Source organism: Opisthocomus hoazin, chromosome 13 (assembly GCF_030867145.1).
Source record: "Opisthocomus hoazin isolate bOpiHoa1 chromosome 13, bOpiHoa1.hap1, whole genome shotgun sequence".
NCBI lineage: Eukaryota > Metazoa > Chordata > Aves > Opisthocomiformes > Opisthocomidae > Opisthocomus > Opisthocomus hoazin.
The window spans coordinates 21,403,880-21,426,212 of record NC_134426.1 but is presented as its reverse complement, the minus strand read 5'-3'; the positions used below and the strand labels follow the sequence as shown (position 1 = coordinate 21,426,212).

Genomic DNA, 22,333 nt, shown 5'->3' with positions numbered 1-22,333 from the left:
GGATCTATAAAACACTTAAGCAAAATATGGGCTGATAGCTGTATGTGCACCAACTGGTGTGGTGTTAACAAGGCACAGGTTTGTTTCTAAGACTCATAAATCAGCACTGGTTTAGGTGATGGAGGGAGAGAGAGGAGCAGCTCTCTGTCATGTTAAAAGAATAACCTTTCTGGTCTCTTCTTCTAAACTGTTGATCCCTTTATAAAAGAGGATTTGCCCTGCTGCTCTAATAAGAGTTGTAAAATAATATATGTGTAATTAGAATTTAATAGTGATTTGTGTGACTGGATCTACAGCATAAGCTGGTTCAAGTGATTGTGTAACCTTTGCATTGTGTTCATTATCTAATGTTGAAATAACAGCTGGAAGTTGAGAGAATGACATGCAGTTTTAAAATTACCGAGCTTGAAATTGCTGCTGTCTGTAAACATATGAAAATCTATTAATGACCTTTGAGCTCTCTGCCTCAAAATGTTTTGTAACATAGAATACATCAAAATTGCCTGCTACGATAGTGTATGCTTCCCCTTTCTCAGTGATTGCCTAGGATATAAATGAATGTTTCGTTCCCAACACAGATATCAGAATATTTGGAGCTATTCTAGGAAGCCCTAAGGATATATGGAAACATTTGTTTGCTGCTTGTTTGTTCTAGCAAACCGGTTATAGATGAGCTGCTCACGTGGTGTGCTAAGCCACTCGATGTGGGAGAACATAGCTGCTGGCGAGACTGACAGCTGTAGACCTCGCTGGTACAATACATTTCTCCAGCAGCATGTTTGAGGAGGAACGAGGGCGGCGAGGGTGGCACAGATGTACTGGCCTGGACTTTTCATTAGTGAATGTGACATTTGGAAAGGCATTTCTCTCCTGCTAGAAGTCACCTCGCTCAAGAGTTTTCCCCTCGGGTGTGAGTAATGTGCTATGGGCAGCTGTTTCTGGAGACGGCTGGCTTCTACATATTTCTTGTTGTTCGATCATTTATATTTCTTCTCATTTGTTTCCTAGCCAAAAGAATCTACCAGAGGACTAATTATTTAATACACATTCTAGACCTCATGACAGCTGAACTGAAAATTGTTGCCTACCTCTGAGGACAACTGCGGAGTTGGTAAAAAATGCCTCTAGTGTCATAGTGTTAAACATGAATCACTTTATCCTGCAGCACCAGGGATCACGGTATGGCTGTGTTTTCTTCTGGAGACTCTCGCCCCTACAGTAGAGTTGGCAGAAGTGAATTTGCGAGAGTTCATCTCCTGCATTGGCTTTGTGCAAGCTGTGTCAAACCACAGTTGAAGCTAAGCTTGCAGACTGCTCTGCTGTTGCTGAAGAACAGTCATACTTCTGTTCTGCAACGTCTTTGGGAATGGCACCCTTCCTAGGAGGGTGGTAATAAAGAGCGTAGGCTGGAGGCAGAGTCTCAAAATGTCCGCAGCTACTTGACGAGTGAATGTGTTTGAGGCTGTCACCAAGTGGGAGATTCGTCTGGAGCTTTCGTTCTGTAGATGCTACTGCCTTAAGAGCAGTTCATTTTTCATGACTGTGTTTTAAAAGTATGTACTGAAGAATTAGTGGAGACAACCAATGTGGCTGAATTGGGAATCCTAGAAAAAAATTAAAACTTTTCATTTGTATTTAGTGGGTAAGAAATCATGCTGGGGAATTTTTGGATTCATGACCAAGCTACCTAAGGGTATAGCTATATCTTTTAAGTTTCAAGTATGAAGCTATTCACATGGTAGTGCAGTCATAATGTGGTTGTTAGATAATTTGCGTTATGAGGATCAAAAGTTTAAACGCAGAGGTATAGATGAAGGAGACCAATTTAGGCCCCTGCCTGCAGTCAGTGAGCCATATGCCCAGTCCATCTGCCCAGCCCCGGGCTGGCTCAGCTCCGTTTCCAGCGTCCAGCTCGTGGGCGCGTGACAGGCCCCTCTCAGCAGAGGTTGAAACAGTTGTGTCTTCTTCTTTTGTTCTTAATTTTAAAGGGAGAGTCAGTATTGCTAAACATTCTTCTTCATAGTGACAAATAGGCTGGAGGCATTTTTTACTCAGCAGTGCTTTCTTGTTTTTTCTGACTAGTTTAGCTGAAAATTGGTACTGGTGAAAGCATCCAGCTGCCGTACCAGTATGTGCTGGTAGGACCTTCATGCCTTTTTGTTTGGCAGCGTGAGGCTGGCTGGTGCAGCTGGAGACTTGGGGTTGTGTTACCGACCTGGCAGGATTGGAAATGACTGATGAAATGGCCACATCTGGCTTCAAGCAAGGAGCTGCTTCTTCAGGTCCTAATTCTGTTGCTCGGTGGGAGCTGGTTGAATTTGATATGAGTGCCTGTTTAAATAATCTGGGGAGAAGGCAATTACTTCAGATCGTGTTTAAAGGCTGCTCTGTAAACAAGCGTGTGACTGCTGCCCGTCGGCAGCGTGGGCCCGGCAGCGTCGTTGCGTACTGGCCCACTTGAGGAATGTCCTCCCACAGCACTGGACCTGGAGTGCCTGCCTGACCGTGCCGCTTGCTTGCTGTGGATACCGTTGGAAGCCAATTGAGCTTGGTGGCCCCCAGATCCCGTTCTTTAAAATGGAGGTGTTACGCGTAGTCTGTCACTTGGGAAGCGTTGGGCAGTGCGAGGGCAGCGTGCGGTGCTGCTGCCAGCCTGATTGTTCCCTCTCGGAGGGTACTGGCCAAGACGGCGGGAGCTTGCAGGAGGCACACGCTCTGCGCTCAGCTTTCGTACCCAGCAGTGCGGCGATGCAGCTGAAATAAGCTGAAGTAGGTGCTGTCAGATAAGCACGAGCTCTTTTCTAAATCCCTGATACACTACATAAACTGGGCAGGCTGAGCTCCCAGTCCTGGCTGAAAGCAGCTTCAGCCCAAACGTACTTCATCTGCTGTGAAAGCTGGGCAGGGTGGCTGTGCGGTGCGCGAACAGCAGCGCCTTACAGCCTGCGAAAGCTGGGCAGGCTGGGCTTGGAATATGCCTCATTTCGTCTACCTGAAAATGGTGCCCCAGCTTCCCTTCAATCATTTAAGCTCCCTTGCTCTCTGACACACTTTCTGCTGACAGTAATTCTGTGAGCACTCGTCGGGCATTTACTGCCATCACTGGAGGAAATACTGATGGCTTAAAATGGGATCATTTCCTTTCTGATGGACAGCAAGCACCTGTGGGAGTTTTAATAGCTGTGCAGTATGTCTGTGAGTAGGTAGCGAGGAAGACGGGTGCAGCTCTCTGCAGCGAGGCGCCCGCGGGCTCCGAGGAGCAGGCTGGAGGAGCGGGAGAGAGCCGCGGCTGGCTGCGTGTCGAGCCTGCAGAGTGCCGCTTAAACCAGTAGATGTTGTGTATCCATCTCCCCAACGGGTGACGGTGGAGAAGGGTTTATGCCAACAACATGGACAACCACGTGCTCGCAGCCGCGCAGATTTCCTTGAGCTCTTACTAAAGAGCAGGTATTTGCTGTGTAAATTCTTACTGTTACTGTCCCCGAAGTGACTGTTAAACAGTCTGTTTCCAGGTACTTGGTACTAGGCTGGAGGGAGAGTACTGGTTTTTTTCCTCAAGTAATTGAGAAGGAACAGAACAGTACCAGCTCCCTTCTCCTCCACTTATTAAAGTGATTACTGCTCAGCAGTTTATCGTTATTATTTATTCTGGTATTGTGCAAGGAACAAGAGCAATCAAAGCCTTGTGAAGTCATTGTGGATTGAAATGCATTTAAAGTGGAGTGATACTGACCTCCCCTTTTGTAATTTTTTGCTACACTGTGTTGAGGTAGCGTTTGTCCAAGGTGTTTCTACTCGGTGTGGTGTCTGCAAGGTCCTGACGGCAAAGGTCTTAATTCTTGGGAGACATAACAAGTGGGCATTTAGCAGAGTACCGACAGCTTGCTCTTTAGCTCTTCACAGGTGACAGGAGCGCAGTCTCTGGTAATAAATTTGACTGTTTCAATTACAGTGAGTTTCTTGGTTCATCCACTTTTATTTTTAAGTTAAATCATGTATCATAAACCTGCAAAGCAGTGGCAGCTTCAAATGTCTTAACATTTCCAAAGCTGTCTTGTCAAAAAGTCATCTTATTCTTGAGCGAAATGTGTGACGGGGTCAGGGCGAATGTGATGCATTTTAAAAAGCAAGTCCCAAACTCATCTGGAGTATGTCAGCTATGAAAGGAGAATTGCAGTCTAAGGTTAAACAAGCAAGGATTTCATTTGCAATCATTTTAATTGATATTGATTACCTTGCTTGAATGTGGGGTCAAAGCAAGAGAGTCACTTCAAATCTAGACTTTTTTTTTCCCCCTTTTATAAAATCTTTAGTGGCTTTGGCTGAAAGGCCAGGGGCTTGAGTTACCTTTGTAGTGAAGTTTGCAGTGGGGGAGAAGAGAGGGCAGGAAAGTAAAACAAACAAGCGTGTGTTATATTACAGGAAAAGTGAGAACCTCCCCGTGCACGGCCGCGGCAGCCCAGCAGACTGCCTCGCAGCGTGCCTGAGCTCTGGGGAGAGCGAAGCCAGGCTGGCCTGCTGTGGGCTCCTTCCCCATCGCTGCTCTCCCTGCGTGCTCCTGCTGCCCCATAGTAGCTCTCCTGAGCAGAGCTCTCGCACTTTACCACTGAAACGTGCTCATTTTTAAGATCTCCACTTGCATTTGCTGCATGTTCACCGCGTTGAGTTCAAATTCAATCATCTTGGTGTGGTCCTACCTGATGCCCTCTGGCAGAGTTACCTCTTACCCCATTCCTTTTTTCTCTTTTTTTCTCTCATTATTCACCTCATTTCATGTGCCTGTTGGCTACTCAGCTTTTCTTGTGCTGGCTCCTGTTCTTGCAGTGGTTTCTCTCTCTACGGACCCATCTTCAAATCCGTGCCTGAAAGTTAATTTCTTTCATGTATGTTTCTCATGTGTACATCCAGTATTATCTTTCCATTTGAATTACTATCTCCTGTGTCACATTTATGGAACTCAATGGGCAGTACATTTCACTGAGTAGAGGTCCTGTCTGTGTTTGTAACATGCTTTGTCTACTTACAATATCAAGTCAGCATTTGTTTCTATGTTGCTGTTCTGTAAACTGGGTGTCAGGTCAATAGGAATATTTTAAAAGTAGCCTAATTCAGAGTAAATGTGTTTCAGTTCCTCTCGGAGCCGGGATCTCTCCCTGAACTATTAAACAAACACATTTGACAACCCTGCTGCTAATTGCATGATAAAGTTGATATAAGGGTAGATGGTGCTCAGATCCTCAGGGGCTTTTCCATTGCAATTTTGCTGAGAGAAGCTGGAGGCAGAAATAGGGACAAGCAGGGTCAGTTTTAGAGGCGGCAGTGGGGTTTTCCATTTCCTTTGCATGGATCCCTCTCCTGTTTGATGTTCAGTGGGCTATTTCATGTCCCCCAACTTAAGGAAGAAGTGCTGCAGTGAAGAGTTGTGGAGAGGGAAGCTGGAGGCCGTTTCCCTTCTGGGAGATCAGCCCATATAATCTTTGAAGGCTGGCAGAGGCAGTCTGGCAGGAGCGGAGTGTAACCAGTCCTCGGCTGCGTGTCTGAACTTTGCAGTGTCCTGTGGGCCCTGGGGACAGGAGATTGTCATGGACTTGATTTCGCACCAGGGCTGCATTTTGATCTGATGCAGGAGGGCTGAGGGTAGTTACTTTATTAGCTGTGGGTGGTGGTTTTGTCCTCTGCACCCCAACAGCACGCTCAAGGTTTTTCATCTAGCTGTGTGGTTTTTGCACTTTTTTCAAGTTCTTTTGTGTGTTCCCTGTGTATGAAAGGTATTTACAACCCCAGTCTCCATCTACGTGCTTTCTGGGATCTCAGAGCTGTGTAAACTCGAAGGATTAAGGCAGAGTTTGAGCTGGGCTGAGCAAACACGCAGTGGTGGCTCCAGCCAGCGGATGGCTGTGGGTGGGAGCTTGCGCCAGGGTCCTCTAGGGCTGATCGTTATTTCCTGATCAAACAGAGAACGTGGAGACCGCTGTGCAGAAGGCTCTTGTGGTGGCATTTTAGGGGGAAGAATGGTCTCATTCCAGAGCCGAGGGCCGTGCACCTGCATTATTCACAGCTTTATTTATAAACTGAGCAGTGTGCACCTGGAGTGTCTTTGGAGACTGCGGCTGTGCCTTGGTGACAGAAGAAAAATGGCTTTTCAGGAAGGAGTGTTCCAAGTGACTAAGGATGTCACCAGCTCTGCTGCAAGCAGAGGTGCAGTTGCATAACTTTGGCTTGAGCCAAATACTGATGAAAAAAAAATTCACAGAGTTGTTTGCTATGGGCTCTCAAAATCTGCTGCAGAGTCTAGGTTACGTGCTTGGGTTGCCAGCCTGTGCTGAGGTCTTTGCCAATGCATCTCCACAGCTACTGGTGTGCAAGGTAGAGCTGGAGGAGGTACCATGAGTACATTTTCAGCTGAAGTGTTCTTTGATACCTGTACATCCAAATATACAAATGGGGAGGTAGAATCTGTATGCTTCATGGAGTAACTGCCGGGAAGGAGGCTCTCAAGAAAGGCTGAATTCTTCCTTATCTGTAACCAGGCAGCCCATTAGAACCATCTGCTCTCCGTCTGCAGCCCAGACAGACGAGAGGGGCTGCAGATGGAGAGGCTGTAGCCTGCCCTGGAAGGTGTGAGAGATATTCCTAAGTGAGGACAGGTAGGAGACAGCCCTGGAAGCAGTGAATAGTAAGGAACAAAATAGTTTTGTATATTCTGGAACAAGATTTGGCAATCTCCTTCCTGGAGCCGAGAAGAGAGAATGGGCCTGCATCCACCAACCTTCCCTGGAGAAGGGGATTTACTGGCCCTGACAGCAAAGGCAGCCAGGTCTGCTGACTCCTGGGTTGGGCAGAAACCCCAAGCCTGGATGTGGAGACCTTTTGACTTCAGGGCCTGACTTCAGACGTTGTCGCTCTGTGAACCCCTAGGCTTTACGTGACGTGCAAATACTGCTGCTCTGGGCTTGTCTGGGGAAAAGGTTCCAGTGGAGCAAGTTTGTCAAAAGGCCAGTCCCACTTGCCGGCTGGGATTTCTGGATTGAAGTCAAGGTACATCAATAAACGTTGTTCACTGCAGTGATGTACTGTGTATTCTGTACGTGCTTAAATTTTCCAGCAATTGCCTGTGCACAAGCACAGATGCAGTCCAAAAATAGTAAGCTCTTGTGCTAAGTGAGGTCCCCAGCTTGGAGGTCATAAACTTTTTAGTAAAAGAGCAATCGCTGGAAGGTTCTTTTAGTAGAGTAAATAGAAAGGAAACAAAGGAGGCAAAACCAGAAACCCCATTAGCCCCCTCCTGCTCTCTGCCCAAGGCTGCAAAGAGGTCTGCCTTTAGCAGCATAGAAAACAGCCCTGCTGTCAGCCTCTGGCAGTAAGGAGAAGCTGAGTTCAGTGTCCTGCACTCCCAGAAAAGCAAAGTCCTGTGAGCTGCAATCTCTGCTGAAGCGGGGAAGAACAGGACCATGGAACAGACTTTCTTGTCATGGGGGCCAAGAAGCTTGGCGTCTTCCCCGTGGCTGCCCCAGCGTGCTGTCGCCCTGAGGACGCTTCCCTCTGCCTTCCTCCCGCCGGGGACAAGCAGCAGCCTCGGCTGCCCGGGCTCAGGTCTTAACTCACGGCTGTTCGGAAAGTGCTTGAGATTCTTGGGCACAAGTGGCACTACAAGTGAATGCATTATTTCCTTGGCGTTGATCCAGCTATGGCTGTGTTCCCTGAATTAATTTTGCTAGTAGCTCAGGGATGAGACAAACCTTAAATCTCCAGACAAAATGGAGATGAAAAGCTACATTTCGAAGTAGGGAATTTTATAGGATTCAGTAAGGGAAAAAAATGCGGCTTTTCTGACTAGTTGTGTGGAAAAGGGAATCTTGTGAAACGAGCAGTGAATGCTGTGGGTACTGCAGGAAGACTTTCCCTAAGGCACTAACAGGGGCCCAGTGCCCCTGTGAAGCCAGCTAGAATTAAAACCCAAATGACCATTTACTGCCTTTGAGAGCATCCTTAAATGTTACACGCTGAGCCAAGAGTGCATCGTTTGCTGGTGCTGTTGGGTGGTGGCATTGCCCTGCCCCAGCCTCCCTTCTCCCTTGTCAGAGCCCGTGTCACCTTGCGCAGCATCTTCCAGGCCTCTGTCACGCTGCAGCTGCATCTGGCTTGATGAAGAAGTGCACATTTTTGGTGACTTCTGTTTCTAACGTTTTGCTGAGTATCAGTTAACAGATGTCATTTGCATTGCACGACTTTCTGATTAGTTTACTAAAGCTTAGCATTTTGATTTCTATCTCAGCAGCTTCCCAGTCAATAGGACAATGGGACCTTCTGTAAGTGGCCTCTGGAACTGCTGCTTGAGAGTGTTGTCTTTAGTTTTAACACCAAAGTGAGCAACTAAACCCGATTTGTATTCTTTGTTTTATCATTTCATGGAGAGTAATGCCAAACAATTATTTTCCTTCCTCTTTCACTAGTTATCGGCAAGCATAGCTCTGTTCTGCTGTGTTCTGCACTTCTGAGATAATGCTACTTATTTTAATTTTGTGGTGGAGGTTGTATTTTTGGGGGCTTTGCAACTTGTTGTATATGTGTGTGCTGTAAGAGGAGCTTGCCAGCCACACAGGACCCCTGTGCAAGGTGTACAGACGTTGGGTGCTGGCTGATTGTCTTTGACCCTGGGCTGGAATAGGAAATGGCTGTATGTATTTTATCCTTTTGATTCAAATCTCGGTGTCTGTGACCCTGAGGATTCGGTGCATCAGCTCGCTTCACAGGGAAGGGTAACTTTAAGCAGTGAGTGATTTGGAGTGGAATCAGCATGTTGCAGACTGAGGCAGTCAATTCCCTAATTAAAAGAGAGGGAGAGGAAATAATCTACAGCAATCAACAGGGCATTTCATCCCAATTCCTAATTTTCTTTTCTGTTGGGCTTTATTTTTTGAGAGACTAGAAAGCTAATGATTTTCATGAGCTCTTTTGCAGTACTGAAGGTGTGTGCATTGACATGAACGAGTTGTACTGTGCACTCCGTCCACGTAGCATACAAATATCCATGATGTAATTGCTGGAGTCAGAAACGAGGCATTTAGAAAACGGGGGATGAGGCATTCAGAAAAATTTCTGTGGCTGAAGTTGACACATTTTGTCATGGTAAACAGTGCTTTTAAGGTATCTGCTAATGTGATGTAGTTACCTCGCATAAAAAATTAATTGGGATAGAGATTCTGCAAAGCATTCCAAAAAGACTTTAGTTTTTACCCTTGAGCAGTTAATAAAAGGCATTGGGGAAAAATTTATCTAGCTGTAGGGAGCCAATGTCATAGTGATTTGGCATATTTTTTCTTAAACTCTTTTTCTGTGTGGTGTGTGTAGGGGGAAGAGGTCAATACATTGTCACCAAGAGTTCAGCTTTCAGTCCTCAAAGATGCCAGGGATAGCAATAGTAATTACCTTCTCTGATCTCACTTCCTATGTTAATCATTATGACATGACATAGCCGCTTTTAAACTGTGCTTAGGTTGTATGTTGTAGTCCTGATTCAGGGCAGACACTTAACACTTAGAAGTGTTCAACCTCTGTTATGTGTTCAGATCCCATTGATCTCGGCTTGCTTATTGAAGGCAGGGTAGGCTTTAGAAGTGCATTTCTCCATATGAATGCTGCTGCGAATCAGACTGTCAGGCCCAAGGGGGGTCTGATGCGTTGCTTTCTGAGGTCAGAAACGAAACAAAATAAAAACCACCTCTGTTTCAGTTGAACAGTTAAAAGCTTTCCTTCAGGATGCTGATTTCTTCGTGTGCTGTTGACGTATGGTTCCTGAATTAATCTGAAGCAAACTCATTTTCATAACCAGTTCCAGCATCTCTGAAATTAATCAAACACATAGCCTGGAGAGTATTCATCCTAATCTAATCTAAAGTTATTGTTTGCATTGTGTGTGCCTAATTATTCATCTGAAGTCATCTCTGGAAAGAACATGCTGTCTTGTTTGTGTTTTTATTCAATATTTATAATGCTTAATGCTTAAAAGTAGTCTCAAAGAACTTAAAGAACTTACTGTTTCTTTGTTCCTCCTTTACAGAAGGACATGTCGTTAAAGCCTCAGGAGCGGAAGGAGAAATGGGAGAGGCATCCAGGGAAGAAGCCTAGAGAATCTGAAAACTGTGTGTCTGCTGAGCCAAGTGAAAATGGCCATAACAATGATGCTGGGAGCTCTGAAAGAGAGGCAGAAAGAGGCAAAGAAAGGATGAAGAAGAAACTCCCCTTGAAGCCATCCAAACAGGTAGGGAAATTATTTCTCATCTGAAGCGACTGTATCATGGCGTTGGCCACTGTGAGATGTTGTCCTGCTGGTAGTTTGGGGTTGTTGATGTAACTGGCTTCTCTGGTAGCTTGTGCTGGTGAAAACAATGTCTCTTAAAAGATTTCTGGCCAAGTAAGCAAATCCTGTGTTGCGGGCAACTTTCATAAGCTAAAATGGAAGACCGGGTGTACTGGGTAATGGAGGAAGGAAGGAGCAGACCTCCTGCAGCTTGGAGAAGGTGCGGTAATTGACACCGTGGGTTTGTGGCTTTTCACAGTCTGAGACACAAATAAAAATCAGCAGTTGGATCATAGCCTTCTTTTGGGAAGATGTGCTTATTGATGTGCACCTGGAAGTTGTAAATGTGAGCGTGTCCCATCTCATGAATCAAGTTCATGTGCCCCCAAACCGATATGTTGAGAAGCAGAGAATATTCAAGTACTGTAGAAGTGGAAAGTCAGTTTGGAGTAAGTCGTGCTCTGGGGACTCTTCTCTGTGCCCTTCTAAAATGTGGTAGAACATTAATGACTGAAGAGTTGTCATGCTGGAAGGGACGATTGCGGAGACTCCCATTTGAACCACAGTGTGTACAGAGCCGGGGAGGTGACAAAGGAGAGGCGCTGTGGCTGGCAGGCTATTTGTCACTTCACTGCTGCTCAGCAGGGAGATTTGTTGGTGACTCAGTGCTCATTCATCAGTTTGAAATCCACATGGCACCGCAGCCTATATCTATGAACACACACTTTCCCAGTTGTCCTTAACATGGTGCCAAATGGCAGCCAGTGGGAAGACCAGTGTACTTGACCCTCCAGCATTTGTTCTGAGCTAAGAAGTACACCAGGATGACAAACTGTGTTTTGTTCTTTGTGATGTGGAGAAAAAGAGCTGTTTAACCCAAGCACACCTTCTGTTCTGTGCACTAGTTCTGTATGTGTGCCAGACAATGAAAGATTGAATTGTCCAGTTATTGGAAGTGTTTTTTCAGACTTTCAATATTTTAGGATTTGAAAGGATTATTAAGGTTATCAAATGTAACCCCCTGCATAACTACTTCACCACAGACAAGCTTTTGTGATTGTGTTGTAGCATATTTGTTCAGAAGGGCTCACTGTATTGTACATTAGAAGTTCTAATGGTCTGCTTATGTCCCTGCTCTTCTGGTGGCTAATTGTTCTCATTAACAAAATAGCAGGCTGTTGTTTTCTTCCTTTGTTTAATAAAATATAGTTGGAATAATTCAGTACAAATGTGAAGATGTTGGTACTTTTCTGCTTGCAAACATTTAGGTAGGAAATCATGTAACCACACACTCCTAGTAAAATATTTGCCAGGTTTGTTTTCTTTTAACTCCCCAAAGTGATATTAAATGTTTTGGTTTTGAAGTCCTCAGTGTATATGTAGTTAAAATACATCAAGCTTCTTGTTTGGTTTTACCAGTTGTTGAGTGCTAGGGTTTCAGTTCCCCGCTCTGGTTACAGGTGCAGTGAGTTTGTGCACAAATATTCACTCCGTGCAAATTAAAATGACTTTGTATGATGGATGAATAGATGCACATTTTAGTTTCTATGAGGTTTGAGCAACCAGGAGCTTTTTCTTGGCATCCAAACCCACAAAATGCTAAGCGTGTGTTTCCTCAGAAGTCCCTGGCTTTGATATGAAATGTTTGGAGGTGATGGTGCTGGGTGCTGTTCCTGCCTGCTCCTTACACCAGGGTCATGGCACTGTGCTGCATCAGCTCCTCTGCCTTTGTCAAGCTACTGTTGTGCCAGGTTATTTTTTTTATGTGAAAAGGCTCCAAAGAGCAATTCAGCGACCCTTACAAAGTATGTATAAAGCTGGCTCACTTTCTGCTCTAGTCCCCGGAGTAGCCTTACAAATGCTCGTGTTGATACAACTGAGTGGTGCAGTGCGAGTGTGGAAACGAGGAGCACCGCAGAAGGTCATTAGGTCTCGATTGCCAGCAAGATCTCTCTAACATAAAAGCCTGGCTTCAGTACCTACTGCCTTTTTAGGGGTTAGGGAGTTGTCCTGCAGGTCTAAAGCTGCGCTGCGGGCCGGTCAGTGGGTGCCAGGTGTTGGCGCGCTGTGGGCGTGCGAGGCCGCGCTCTGCCCGGCAGCAGGGAGGTCCCCTCTTGCTGGAGTTGGGGCGAGCTGGCTCCTCAGCCACTGCGGAGGAGGGAAGGGCCGTTAATAGTGGCACCTTCTAGATGAAATTTAAGACTAAGTTTCAAGTGATTGTGGCAACTGGGGATTTCATGACACTTGCTTGGAAACCTTTGGGGTGAAAGATTTTGTTACACTGGCCAAACTCCAGTTTCTGTAATTATATGCTGCTGCCTTAGTTTACCAAACATTTAGATTGTTTGTGTATTAGCTCTGAAAAATGAGGACACTGTTATCTGTTTTTCTGGCTGGTATTTGGCTGCCGTCAGTGATTAAATACGGCATTTGCTGCCACATTCATGAAAACCTGAATTTGTCTTTCATTGTTTAATCTTTTTGTCCTGTAAGTATAAGCAACAAACTCCAAAAAGGGCAAGGAGCTTGCACAAAGAGTATGAAACAAAACCTGTGATGAGTGACTCAGTAATAGCCTCTTTAAACAAGTCACAAGTATAATTCATCTTTTATTGAAAGGGAAATTTTTTAAAGTACCTTTTATTATATTATAGCTGATACAGTTGTGAAAACCAGGCAAGTTTTCAGGTCTTTAAGGCTGATGAAAGTAGCAGCAAAATCTAAGCTAGATAAACTAGGCTGTTCTTAGTTCAAACTAATTATGCAAATGATATAGACAAGTTCAATAATTTTTCCTTTTTTTAATAACCACAGAGTTTACACCTAGAATTCTGGCATTTCCTGCCAAGCTGTCTAGACAAATTGGCTGTAATGTTCTGTTTGGAATTTGGGGGGTGATTTTTGCATCTTGGGGTTATTAAACATAGGTTTATACCTAATTTGGAAAGCGTACTGTAATTAATGCTAATTATATTGAGATGTTGCTTAGAAATTACTGTTCAATTTGAAGCTTTCCTTATAGTCTCAGCCCATCTCTTCACAATGCTACTGAATTGTCATCTTTTCTGTGCAGCCTTCTCTAATAAATCAAATTGGGCATTATAATTATGGCATTCTGCTAATCCTTGTAGAGAGGTGCAAAGTGGTAAGCCGATTTGAGTGCCAGGTTGTCTGCTTTGTTTAGAAAATTAGATTAATACTTCACTCATTTTGACGAAGCATCCGGATTCCTGTTTGCTCCTGAATGTTTGGTTCTTCTATACCTCGGGGCATGGGGAGAGGGTGCAGGAGCCACTCTGTCCTTTCCAGCCTATTACTCCAGCTGTGTATAACAATCATGCAAACACATTTATCTCCTGCTGTAGCCAAGCAGAGGGAACAAAGGGTGTTTCAGAGTCATACGTCCTTTGGTCAAAGATTTGTTGGGATTTGGGGCTGTTCTCAATGCTTGTGTGCAGGGGAAGCTGCTACGCTCTGATGGGAGGCAAGGAAACCGCCTGCGGTCATCAGGGCTATGTCAAGGAACGAGAAGACGCGGCAGCGTGGTGAGAGTGGCCTGCAGTAAAGCTTGCCTCTTGGGAAGTGTGTAGTTGCCTGCAGCACGGGAACATTTGTTGGAAATTGAGTCATTGCCTTTTTTTAAAAGCCCAGTCTGAGTCTGACCCAGTGGGTTCTGGAAGGGAATCCCCACAGCGGGTGCAGGCAGTGCCGCTGGGGCAGAGGAGCCGCGCCTCTCTAAAGGGTTCCTCTAGGGTTCCTCTAGGGTTGGGTGTAAGATTCACTTAGATGAAGAGGCAGATACAGGATGAGACTAGGTGATGCTTCTAGTTTTTGGAGAGTCACCTTCTGAACTTTGAGTCTGTCCTTCATTAGCCTTGACTGAGCTGTTTTGTTTTTTGCTGGCGTCATTTTTGGAGCTGCTTATTCCTCTGAACATCTGAGCAGCGTGGGGTCACCCTGGATGTAGAACAGTTGGTTTTTTCTGAGCTTCAGGACCCATTGCGATTTCCGTATGCAGACTAAAATGGGCCAACCTCCTGCTGTAAAGAGTTGCTGCTAATAGGAAAGAGTTGCTGGTATCTCAAGTTAGCTTAACCTGTAGTTCTGTGGTTAGTCAGCTCTGGAGCATCACTATACATGTATTGAATATGTTTAGATGTTAAATGCTGCTGTAATAACACTCTGTTCTGCAAATAGTCATTTGTCATGAAGATGAGTGTCTTACACCTCCTTCTTCCTTTTTTCGCCCACTGTTTAAATCACCCGAGATGAGGAAGAGTCTCAAAGAAGCTGAGGAGAACAGGGTGGTGTAGCACGTATTTAGTGCTCATAAATAGCGCACTGAGTTTGGAGCAGGGGAGGAAAGGGCAAGAAAGCTAACGCTGTCACGTTGCTCTGGAGGTGTGACATCTCTGTGACTTCAGCAGAGCTTCCTGGAGGGAGGGAGAGCAGAGTTAATTCCTGTGTCTCATTCACTCCCCAGCCTACGTCAAACTGCTGAGCATTATTGATGATTAATGTATATTGTTGCTGTGGCTCTTGCTGGACTGGAACTGCTAAATTACATTACCATGTTTGATTACCTATTCATGTGATTTTTCTGTGATGCTCATCAGCTCATTATCCAGCATTCATTGATGAATGTAACACCCTTCCCTGCTGCCCAGCAGAGCATCGCTCTGGGTTACTGCTGATCGGAGCAAGAGGTGATACGCTAAGTCATCTGCCAGCCAGGATGCGCATTGTGTCTTCTGATGTCTAGGTGAGAATTGATAGCTTGTCTTCAAACCAGTTACATACCCTTGGCCCCATTTAGTGTGGTGGTGGCGGTGTTGAAAGGCTATGGGACTTTTCCCAAGGTAGAATGAAACAGTCTAGATACTCATCTGACTAAAGAAATACATTACATGAAATAATTCCTTGGCATCACACTGCTTGTGCTGATGGTTAGGCAATATGAGCATGTAGCTGCTTGGTTTTTATTTGTATTTTTCCAGGTAATGATAAATAGTAAATTGAAAAGTTGGATGTGCTTTTGAAGCCGCTGGTAAGCTGGAGGCAGAGTGTTTGCTTAGTGATGCAGAGTTCAGAGACTGAAATGTACCTTTCTTAGCTGAGGTTCAGCAGCCATGTGGGGAGAGCGAGTCCGAAAAATAACCGTCTGTTTGTCTGTAGGCCAGAAGACAGGTATGGATAGGCCTGTCCTTCCATGTCTTAATAAAGTAGCATTTGGAAGCTGAATTGTGTCTAAGAGGGTCTAAATAATAGTAACTAATAGTAACTGATTCTGTTGCCTTCAGTATCTCTGGCTACTAAAAGCAAATCAATTCTAGGCAGCCAACTTACACCCCACCTCCCCCAAAATAAAAAAAAAGAAAAAAGGGAAAGAAGAAGTTTGCCTTTAATGTGGGTTTTGGGGATAGGTTTGGTTTGGTGTGTGCTGCTTTGGGGTTTGCATTTCACTGCTTTTGAACACTGAAGTTGTATAAACCGGTTTCTTTTTGTTTCTAATTGATGTTACCCTTTTGGTTAGCAGATATTGTTATTTAAATGCTCTTTGAAACTAAACAACAAAGCAAAAGGAAAAACACAGTCCATTTTCTTTTAATCAGGAAAATGTTGCTTCATGTATTGCTTAAAACCAGGATCCGTTTCTACCTTTGTACGTACAAGAATTTACAATTTGGACATGAAAGCTCTGTGCCAGTCAGCCATAAGTCAGCATTGATGATTGCTGGGAGAGTTGGGCTGTTAACATAGCACACGTTACCTGCGTGAAGTCCCTCTCCGCTGACTCCAGCCGGGCTGTCTGGGTGCCCGGGGAGGTGGCTTGGGTTGGTGCTCTGATTCCCTCCAGCCTGAGCCAAGGTCGGCGGGGAGGCCGGCTCGCTGAGGTGTGGTGCCCCGATTCCGCAGAGCCCTGCCAAGCACGTGCTCGCTTTTGGACGTGGGCAGTCTCGCTGGCTTCAAAGCTCCTGATGAGGTTGTAGTGCCGGGGGCCCTGTCCCGAGGGGGTTCGGAGGGGGTCCTTGTTTCCGGCTGAGCAGGGCTGCACGGCCCGGACACAGATGGCCTTGCCTGGCGCTCTCACGCTAATCTGCAAGCGCAGAGACTGCACAGCTGCCTGGGAAACCACTGGGGAGCAACGGTGCAAAGTACCAAAATGGGCAAGACAGTATTTAGTCATTAGGTTTGCTAATCCAAGGCCTAAAATCAGCCTCATTTCAATCAATAGCAATCTGTTTGCACTGTCAGGAACTAATTTAAAAATCTGCTTTAAGTCCTGGTTAGGCACTTGGTATTCTGTTTTCTGCATCAAAGTAGAGGGGAAGCAGTGGGCATAGCACAGCAGTGGCAGGAGGAGGAAAAATCCTTTGTAAATAAATACTGGATGTTTATTTCCCAGATGAAACCCTGCTATTACCAGGAAGCGCTGTTGTTTTTTTCTAAATTTATCCAAGAATTTGTTGAGATTCTTGAAGTGGCTGCAGAGCCCACTGTGTAACAGAGGGGGAACTTTGTAGTGTTTGTTTAGTTTCTCCAGTGTTTCTTGAAGCGCTGTACAAACCTTCGACAGTTAAGGTTTGCGTTACAGATGTGACACAGGTAACTTCATCACAGGATTGCAACCCCCTTGTGAGAGCTACAGCACAGCTTCCATCACAGGTCTCTGTAACATACTGTGCTTCAGGAGAAGTGCAAAATAGTGCCATAAAACCCCTGGGAACGACAGCGGGAGAAGGCCTTCACTTAAGCTAGAAAATGTATTTCAAAATCCTCTGCAGTTCTCGTAGGGAACCATAAATTGAGGAGACACTGTTTATTACAACTGGGGGGGGGAATCCAACTGTTTTTGGACTAACACTGAAACATGCAACAGAAGCATATGCTGGATTTTATTGCACTGCAAGTGTTATTTTCTGAACAGAGTGAGGTAAAGCGTGTTTTGGCTGCTGAAAGTGTTGTACATAGGAGAACATGGCTTAGTGTTTTTCACTGATGTAGTGAAATACTTATTCATTTGTCTGGACCAGTGGGTTCCACTTGTGTAGCTGACCCTCATTTGCCAATATTGCTGCTCCATGTTCCCCACTCGTCCCTGCTGTGGTCGTACTTGCCTGCTCGTCCCAGAGAGGCTCAGCTCCGTGGTGTGCCCAGCCCGGGAGCGCCGCAGGGACGCTGGCTCTGGGCTGGGTGTGCTTACCTGGACACCACCTTACTGCCATGGGCTGCACTTGGCTGGGGGCTTGCTCAGGGGTGGCAGAGCAAGTGGAGGTCGGGTGGCCGTGGGGATGGGGATGCAGGGTCTTGCCACAGGCAGTCTGCTCCCTGCTTTGTGTTACGGGATCAGAACGCTATTGCGATGGTATTGATCTGGCTGCGTTCAGAACTGGACCCTGAGGCTTCGCCTGCAGCACTGGCTTCTGCCTTCTTTGTCCCTGCTTTTCCTCTCCTCCCAGATTCCCGTCTGTCCCCATTCACCTCTCCCGCTTAACAGCATTTGGACAAGAGCAATGTGTTCAGGCCTCCAGATGGCTGCTGGCATTTTTAACATGTGTTAGAGGAGGCTTAGAGAGCACGGTGATGAAAGCACTGGATGCTACCAGTGCTTTCTCTGCATTGGGGCTGCTTGCGCTACTTCTAGTGGAGATGAACCACAGCATCTTCAGGGGCCTTATGTCTCCAACTCGGTTCCCCATCTGAGAAGATGCGATAGCTGCAGACCCGGTGAAGTGTGGCCGAACAGATCTCGGTAACTAGGGGCGCGCACAGGCATTTCCTGAACGGAGCAGTCTGGAGGAAGGCGCTCAGAGCAGCTCTCATCTTGCAAGGCTCATCTCTTGCAAACAGGGACTTGCAGACAAGACTTCACCTGGCATTCTGGTGTTTTCAAAGTTAAAAAAGGTTAGAAAATTCAAGTGGTAGGAAGATAGTTAAGCCACGCTGCTACGGTGTAAGAAAGTTGTGTTGTATGTATGTGAAGACTCAAACCAGGTATGAGCTCCGTATTTTAAAACTCTTGCAGGTCACCTTTAACTTCTCTGCCTGCAGTTAGGTGACGGATTAAGGACCTTAGGTCACATTTGCTTAAATATAGCCTCAGACGAGCAGAATAAAGGGAGACAAAGCAATCCGCTCGCTGATGTTCTGTAAGTAGTTGTGGATGAATCTCATTGCAATGGCTTCTTTTGAAAGGGAGAAATAAAAAGGAGATTTCATTGCTAAAATCTTACGTGGCATCAGACGCTAGAAAAAAGTTTGGTGGTGGTCATTGGTTACATTGTTATAAAAGAAGAGCTAAATGGTTTCTAATTTGGAGAAGGGGATTTAATTACATGAAGTAATTTACAGGAAGTTATAACCACTGGTGTCTTTTTTCTGTTGAATTTAATTGTTTGACACAATGCACAGAGTCCTCTTTCTTTTCCTTCTCTCATTTTTGTTTTGTTGTATTTGTGTATTTGCTTTTGGAGAAGGCACCAAGATAGAGCACTTCTGTTGTAGCTCGTGGTTGTAGCAATTTGAAGAACAGAGAAACACAGTGTTGCTTATATGGTGCTCTGTCTCGGCTAGACCTGGTAGTGTGTGATGTTTGAAGACGTTCAGAGCCTTGGCTGGAGGTTTTTCTTGTCCATCTCTTCAGGATAGGGCACGTGCCAGGTGTCCCGTGAGCTGTGTAGGGCCCCTTTTCCTGGGTGTGCTGCGGATGCTGTGGAAGAGGCTAGGGCGTCGCAGCTGAAGCAGCCACGGCGCTTTTGCATGTCGTTTTTCTGGTTTGGACAAGAAGCGTCTAGAGGCTTATTCCATCTTGCTTTAAGCACTAGCTGCCTAATATTTTAGCTAGCTTTGCTCGAGGGTTTGGGATCATTACCTGACTGTAACCCCTGTTCTTGGGCTTGCTCCAGATGTCTGCAGTAAATTACAAGGCCTCTGAATGGCAGCAGGTAGATTGTGGTTCCTTATGATCATCCCTGTAATTTTGGGAATGATCACAGGTATATTTTTGTGTGTGTGAAACAAATGTCGTAGATGCAGACGGACAATATTCTTCCTCTAGCATGCCTATCACTATAACAACTAAACCATCTGCCCAGCTCCAGTCTAAACCTGAGCTGATTTAAAACAAACATAAAAATGACATCCCACTGTCACTCATGGTTGAGGCAGAACAGATATCTTTTTCATGAGATGCTGTTACTTTCAACATGCAGAACTTGTCCTAGCTTACTGCTGGCCATGGATCTGCATTTCTGCAAGAGGCTGCTGGGATCGGTGCAGCAGGAGCTGCAGCAGAATGGCTTTGGCAGTTGCCAGTCTTTGCCTGAAGTCGTGTGGTGGCACTGGGCCAGCTCCCTTGGCTTTCCTCGTGGAAGCGTATCAAAGATGACGCTGTGTTCCACCTCTCAGTTGCTCTCGCCTCTCAAACTGCAGCCTCGGGCGGTGTTACCCACATCCCTCGGCCTCTTTTCTGTGGGGATCTTTAAGGTAGCTAATTTTCATACTTCTGCCTGATGGATGGTTTACACGAGCTGTTGAGAATATACACAGCTTGAGTAAGCATGTCGTTGGTGTGAAGACATCTCTTAGGTAAAATAAGCACTTATTTCTTCCCTTTAGTCCTTCAAGCAAGGTTACTAGTAGCTATTCAGGTGAATGCCATTGCACTATTCATTTGGCAAAAATCAGTCTATGAAACCCATGCTATTTTCTCTAACGTTTTGTCTAAAAGAAACTGAAGAATTAAATAAAGCCAGTGGGGGGTTGTGATAGATTTAAAGCTCTTCCAAGTTTACTGGTTGAGGGAGTCCTAAGGCGTAGTCGGGTATGTATGTATCTTTTAACTCAAGAGTTGAAATAATGCCCTGTCTGTGTGTAGGTTATTCCAGCTGTTACCACTGTAAATTGATTCTAAAATTTTTCTGGAGTTGAGCCTTCAAATTTTTTAAATCCTACCAAGGACAATGATTCAAATGTTGAGTTTAGGAATTATATGTATAAACTCTTATTATATGCAAAAGTTGGGTGTGGGTGTTTTTTTTTTTCTGGTAGCTTCCTTTCAGTTTTGTCTCTTTGCAGTTGGAGTTACTGAGATTATAAAGCAAAGTATTATTTGGGTACCTGTTGGATTCTTAACGTTAGTGTCTGAAGTCAATTACGTAAATACATGCGGGTTTTTTAATTTAAAAACAAATCTTTTGTCTTCACCCTTTGTTCCACTTTCTGCTTTCTCCTAGTTAAAGGCTTTGATTTTGGCACTAGGGAAAGGAGCACAGGCTTGATGCTTCCTTCAGCTGCTGCAGATCCAACGCAAGTTCAAGTTGAAGATCAGTAATAGGTTTCACTTTGCACTCTCTGATGTTTCCTCTCACAGCCCTCCTTGACTCATTGACACTGAATAGCTAAACCGAGGAAAAAACCTTTTCCAGGGGAAACCTTATCCACTGGAATAATATTGCCGAAACAATCCAAGAACAAGGTAATGGATCAAGCAGTGGATGCTGTCCAGGGCAGCTAGAATAACAGTGCCGTGGTGAATAGCCCTCTGATGCTGTAATATCGCAGCCTCCTGGAGGGTGGTGCTGGATCCCATAAAGTTTGCCCGTCTGTTGGTTCTCAAAACTTTCGAGTGGCCGTAGGGCAATATTTTGTAATTTAACATGACATTTATTGGCTGAAGTGTCAGTCATAGGTATCGTGTTGGAGTTCAATGTCTCAGCCCTTTAGGGTGGAAGATGGAGATAGTTCAGCTGGTCGGATAGGTCTGCTGTGGAGCAGCTGTAGCATGAAAGAAATATATGTACTTTCCAGTTATTTTTCAGCTCGGATGGAGTAATTTCAATGTATAAAGGTAAACAGAGATGCCACAGAGAGAGAGAGTTGTATTGCAAGTGTTGCCTGAATTGAGATTTTTCACTTGCTCTTCATTTGCACATGTGCTCTTTTTCTTCAGCTGCATACTGCCAAAACCAATAATATAAAAATAAAAAAGTTATTCTTTGCTTACCACATAGGAAATAATCCCTACAGCAGAGCACAAAGTCTAGATACACAGAACCTGAACCCCATTTTGAAAAGCTGAATTTGGTGTTTTCCCAGCACATGCCCGTGCTCCCCTGTGAGAGGGGCTGGCAGGTCGGCCTCAGCGTTACCGGGGGACGTGGTGGCAGAATGGCTGCGTGCCATTTTAGATTGCTTCCCCTTTTTCGTCTCTTGCTTTCCTTGCGACTGGCTCATTTTGTTCATAAAGCAGCTTGTAATTGAGTGTTTGACAAAGAAGTGTTTACAAGCAGTGTTTCTTGTGCATAACTGCCTAGCTGAGGGGAATAACAATTTGGGTCTGAATTTCAGCCCTCCTTTGTCACTGTCATATCATCATCGGTGGCGGTGCTGTCTCGGCTTAAAGGGAAAGGTGGATTACAGTTGTTTCAGGGTATGGCACTGGAGGGGGAACTCGTGCTCTGCGAAGAAGCTAGTGGCTGTTCCTTGTGGCCCGGGCTTGTACTTTGTTTGTGTCTTGGTTTTGGACCACACCAAGGTGTGTGCTGATTACCGTATGTGGTGACTTTGGGGTTTTTAGTGGTGGAGTCTGCTTACTTAGAGGGAATTTTATTCCAGTGATATGAAATGCAAAGGTTGGAGTTCTGCGAGGCTTTAAGCCTTCTGTAGCCGTCATGTGGGGTGAGATGGTGTAGGCTGTAGCTGTCCTAATCTGGGAACATGGTTGGAGTTCAGTCTTCACGGGTTGGAACCTACAGTGCAGACAGGGCCTGTGTTATCAAAATGAAAGTCTTATTTAGCTATCACTTAGAAAGAAAAGGAGTCTAGAATCAAGCCTTTTAGTTCAGGCAGCATGTGGGTGTTTCAATTGTCCGTGCCAAAACCCTGCTGCAAATTATGCCAACTGGGAAGGGTGTGGAGGGAATAGAAGCAATGAAGTTATGCATGAGTAAGGAACAGCTCAGGCTTTATTTAGACCCATTATAGGTCATTTGCAAAAGGTACTCTTTCCTTTTTTTTTTTTTTGGGGGGGGG

At 45.3% G+C, this 22,333-nt stretch overlaps 1 protein-coding gene across 20 annotated transcripts in view; it reads left to right on the top strand.

The window, feature by feature from the left end:
• FBRSL1 (fibrosin like 1) overlaps positions 1-22,333 on the top strand; it is a 555,762-nt gene that overhangs the window by 143,274 nt on the left and 390,155 nt on the right. For all 20 annotated transcript variants that reach the window (XM_075434576.1, XM_075434573.1, XM_075434570.1 and 17 more), the window contains exon 2: positions 10,061-10,261. In XM_075434576.1, the coding sequence (XP_075290691.1) occupies positions 10,061-10,261 (201 nt within the window). The remainder of the gene's footprint in view (positions 1-10,060; positions 10,262-22,333) is intronic.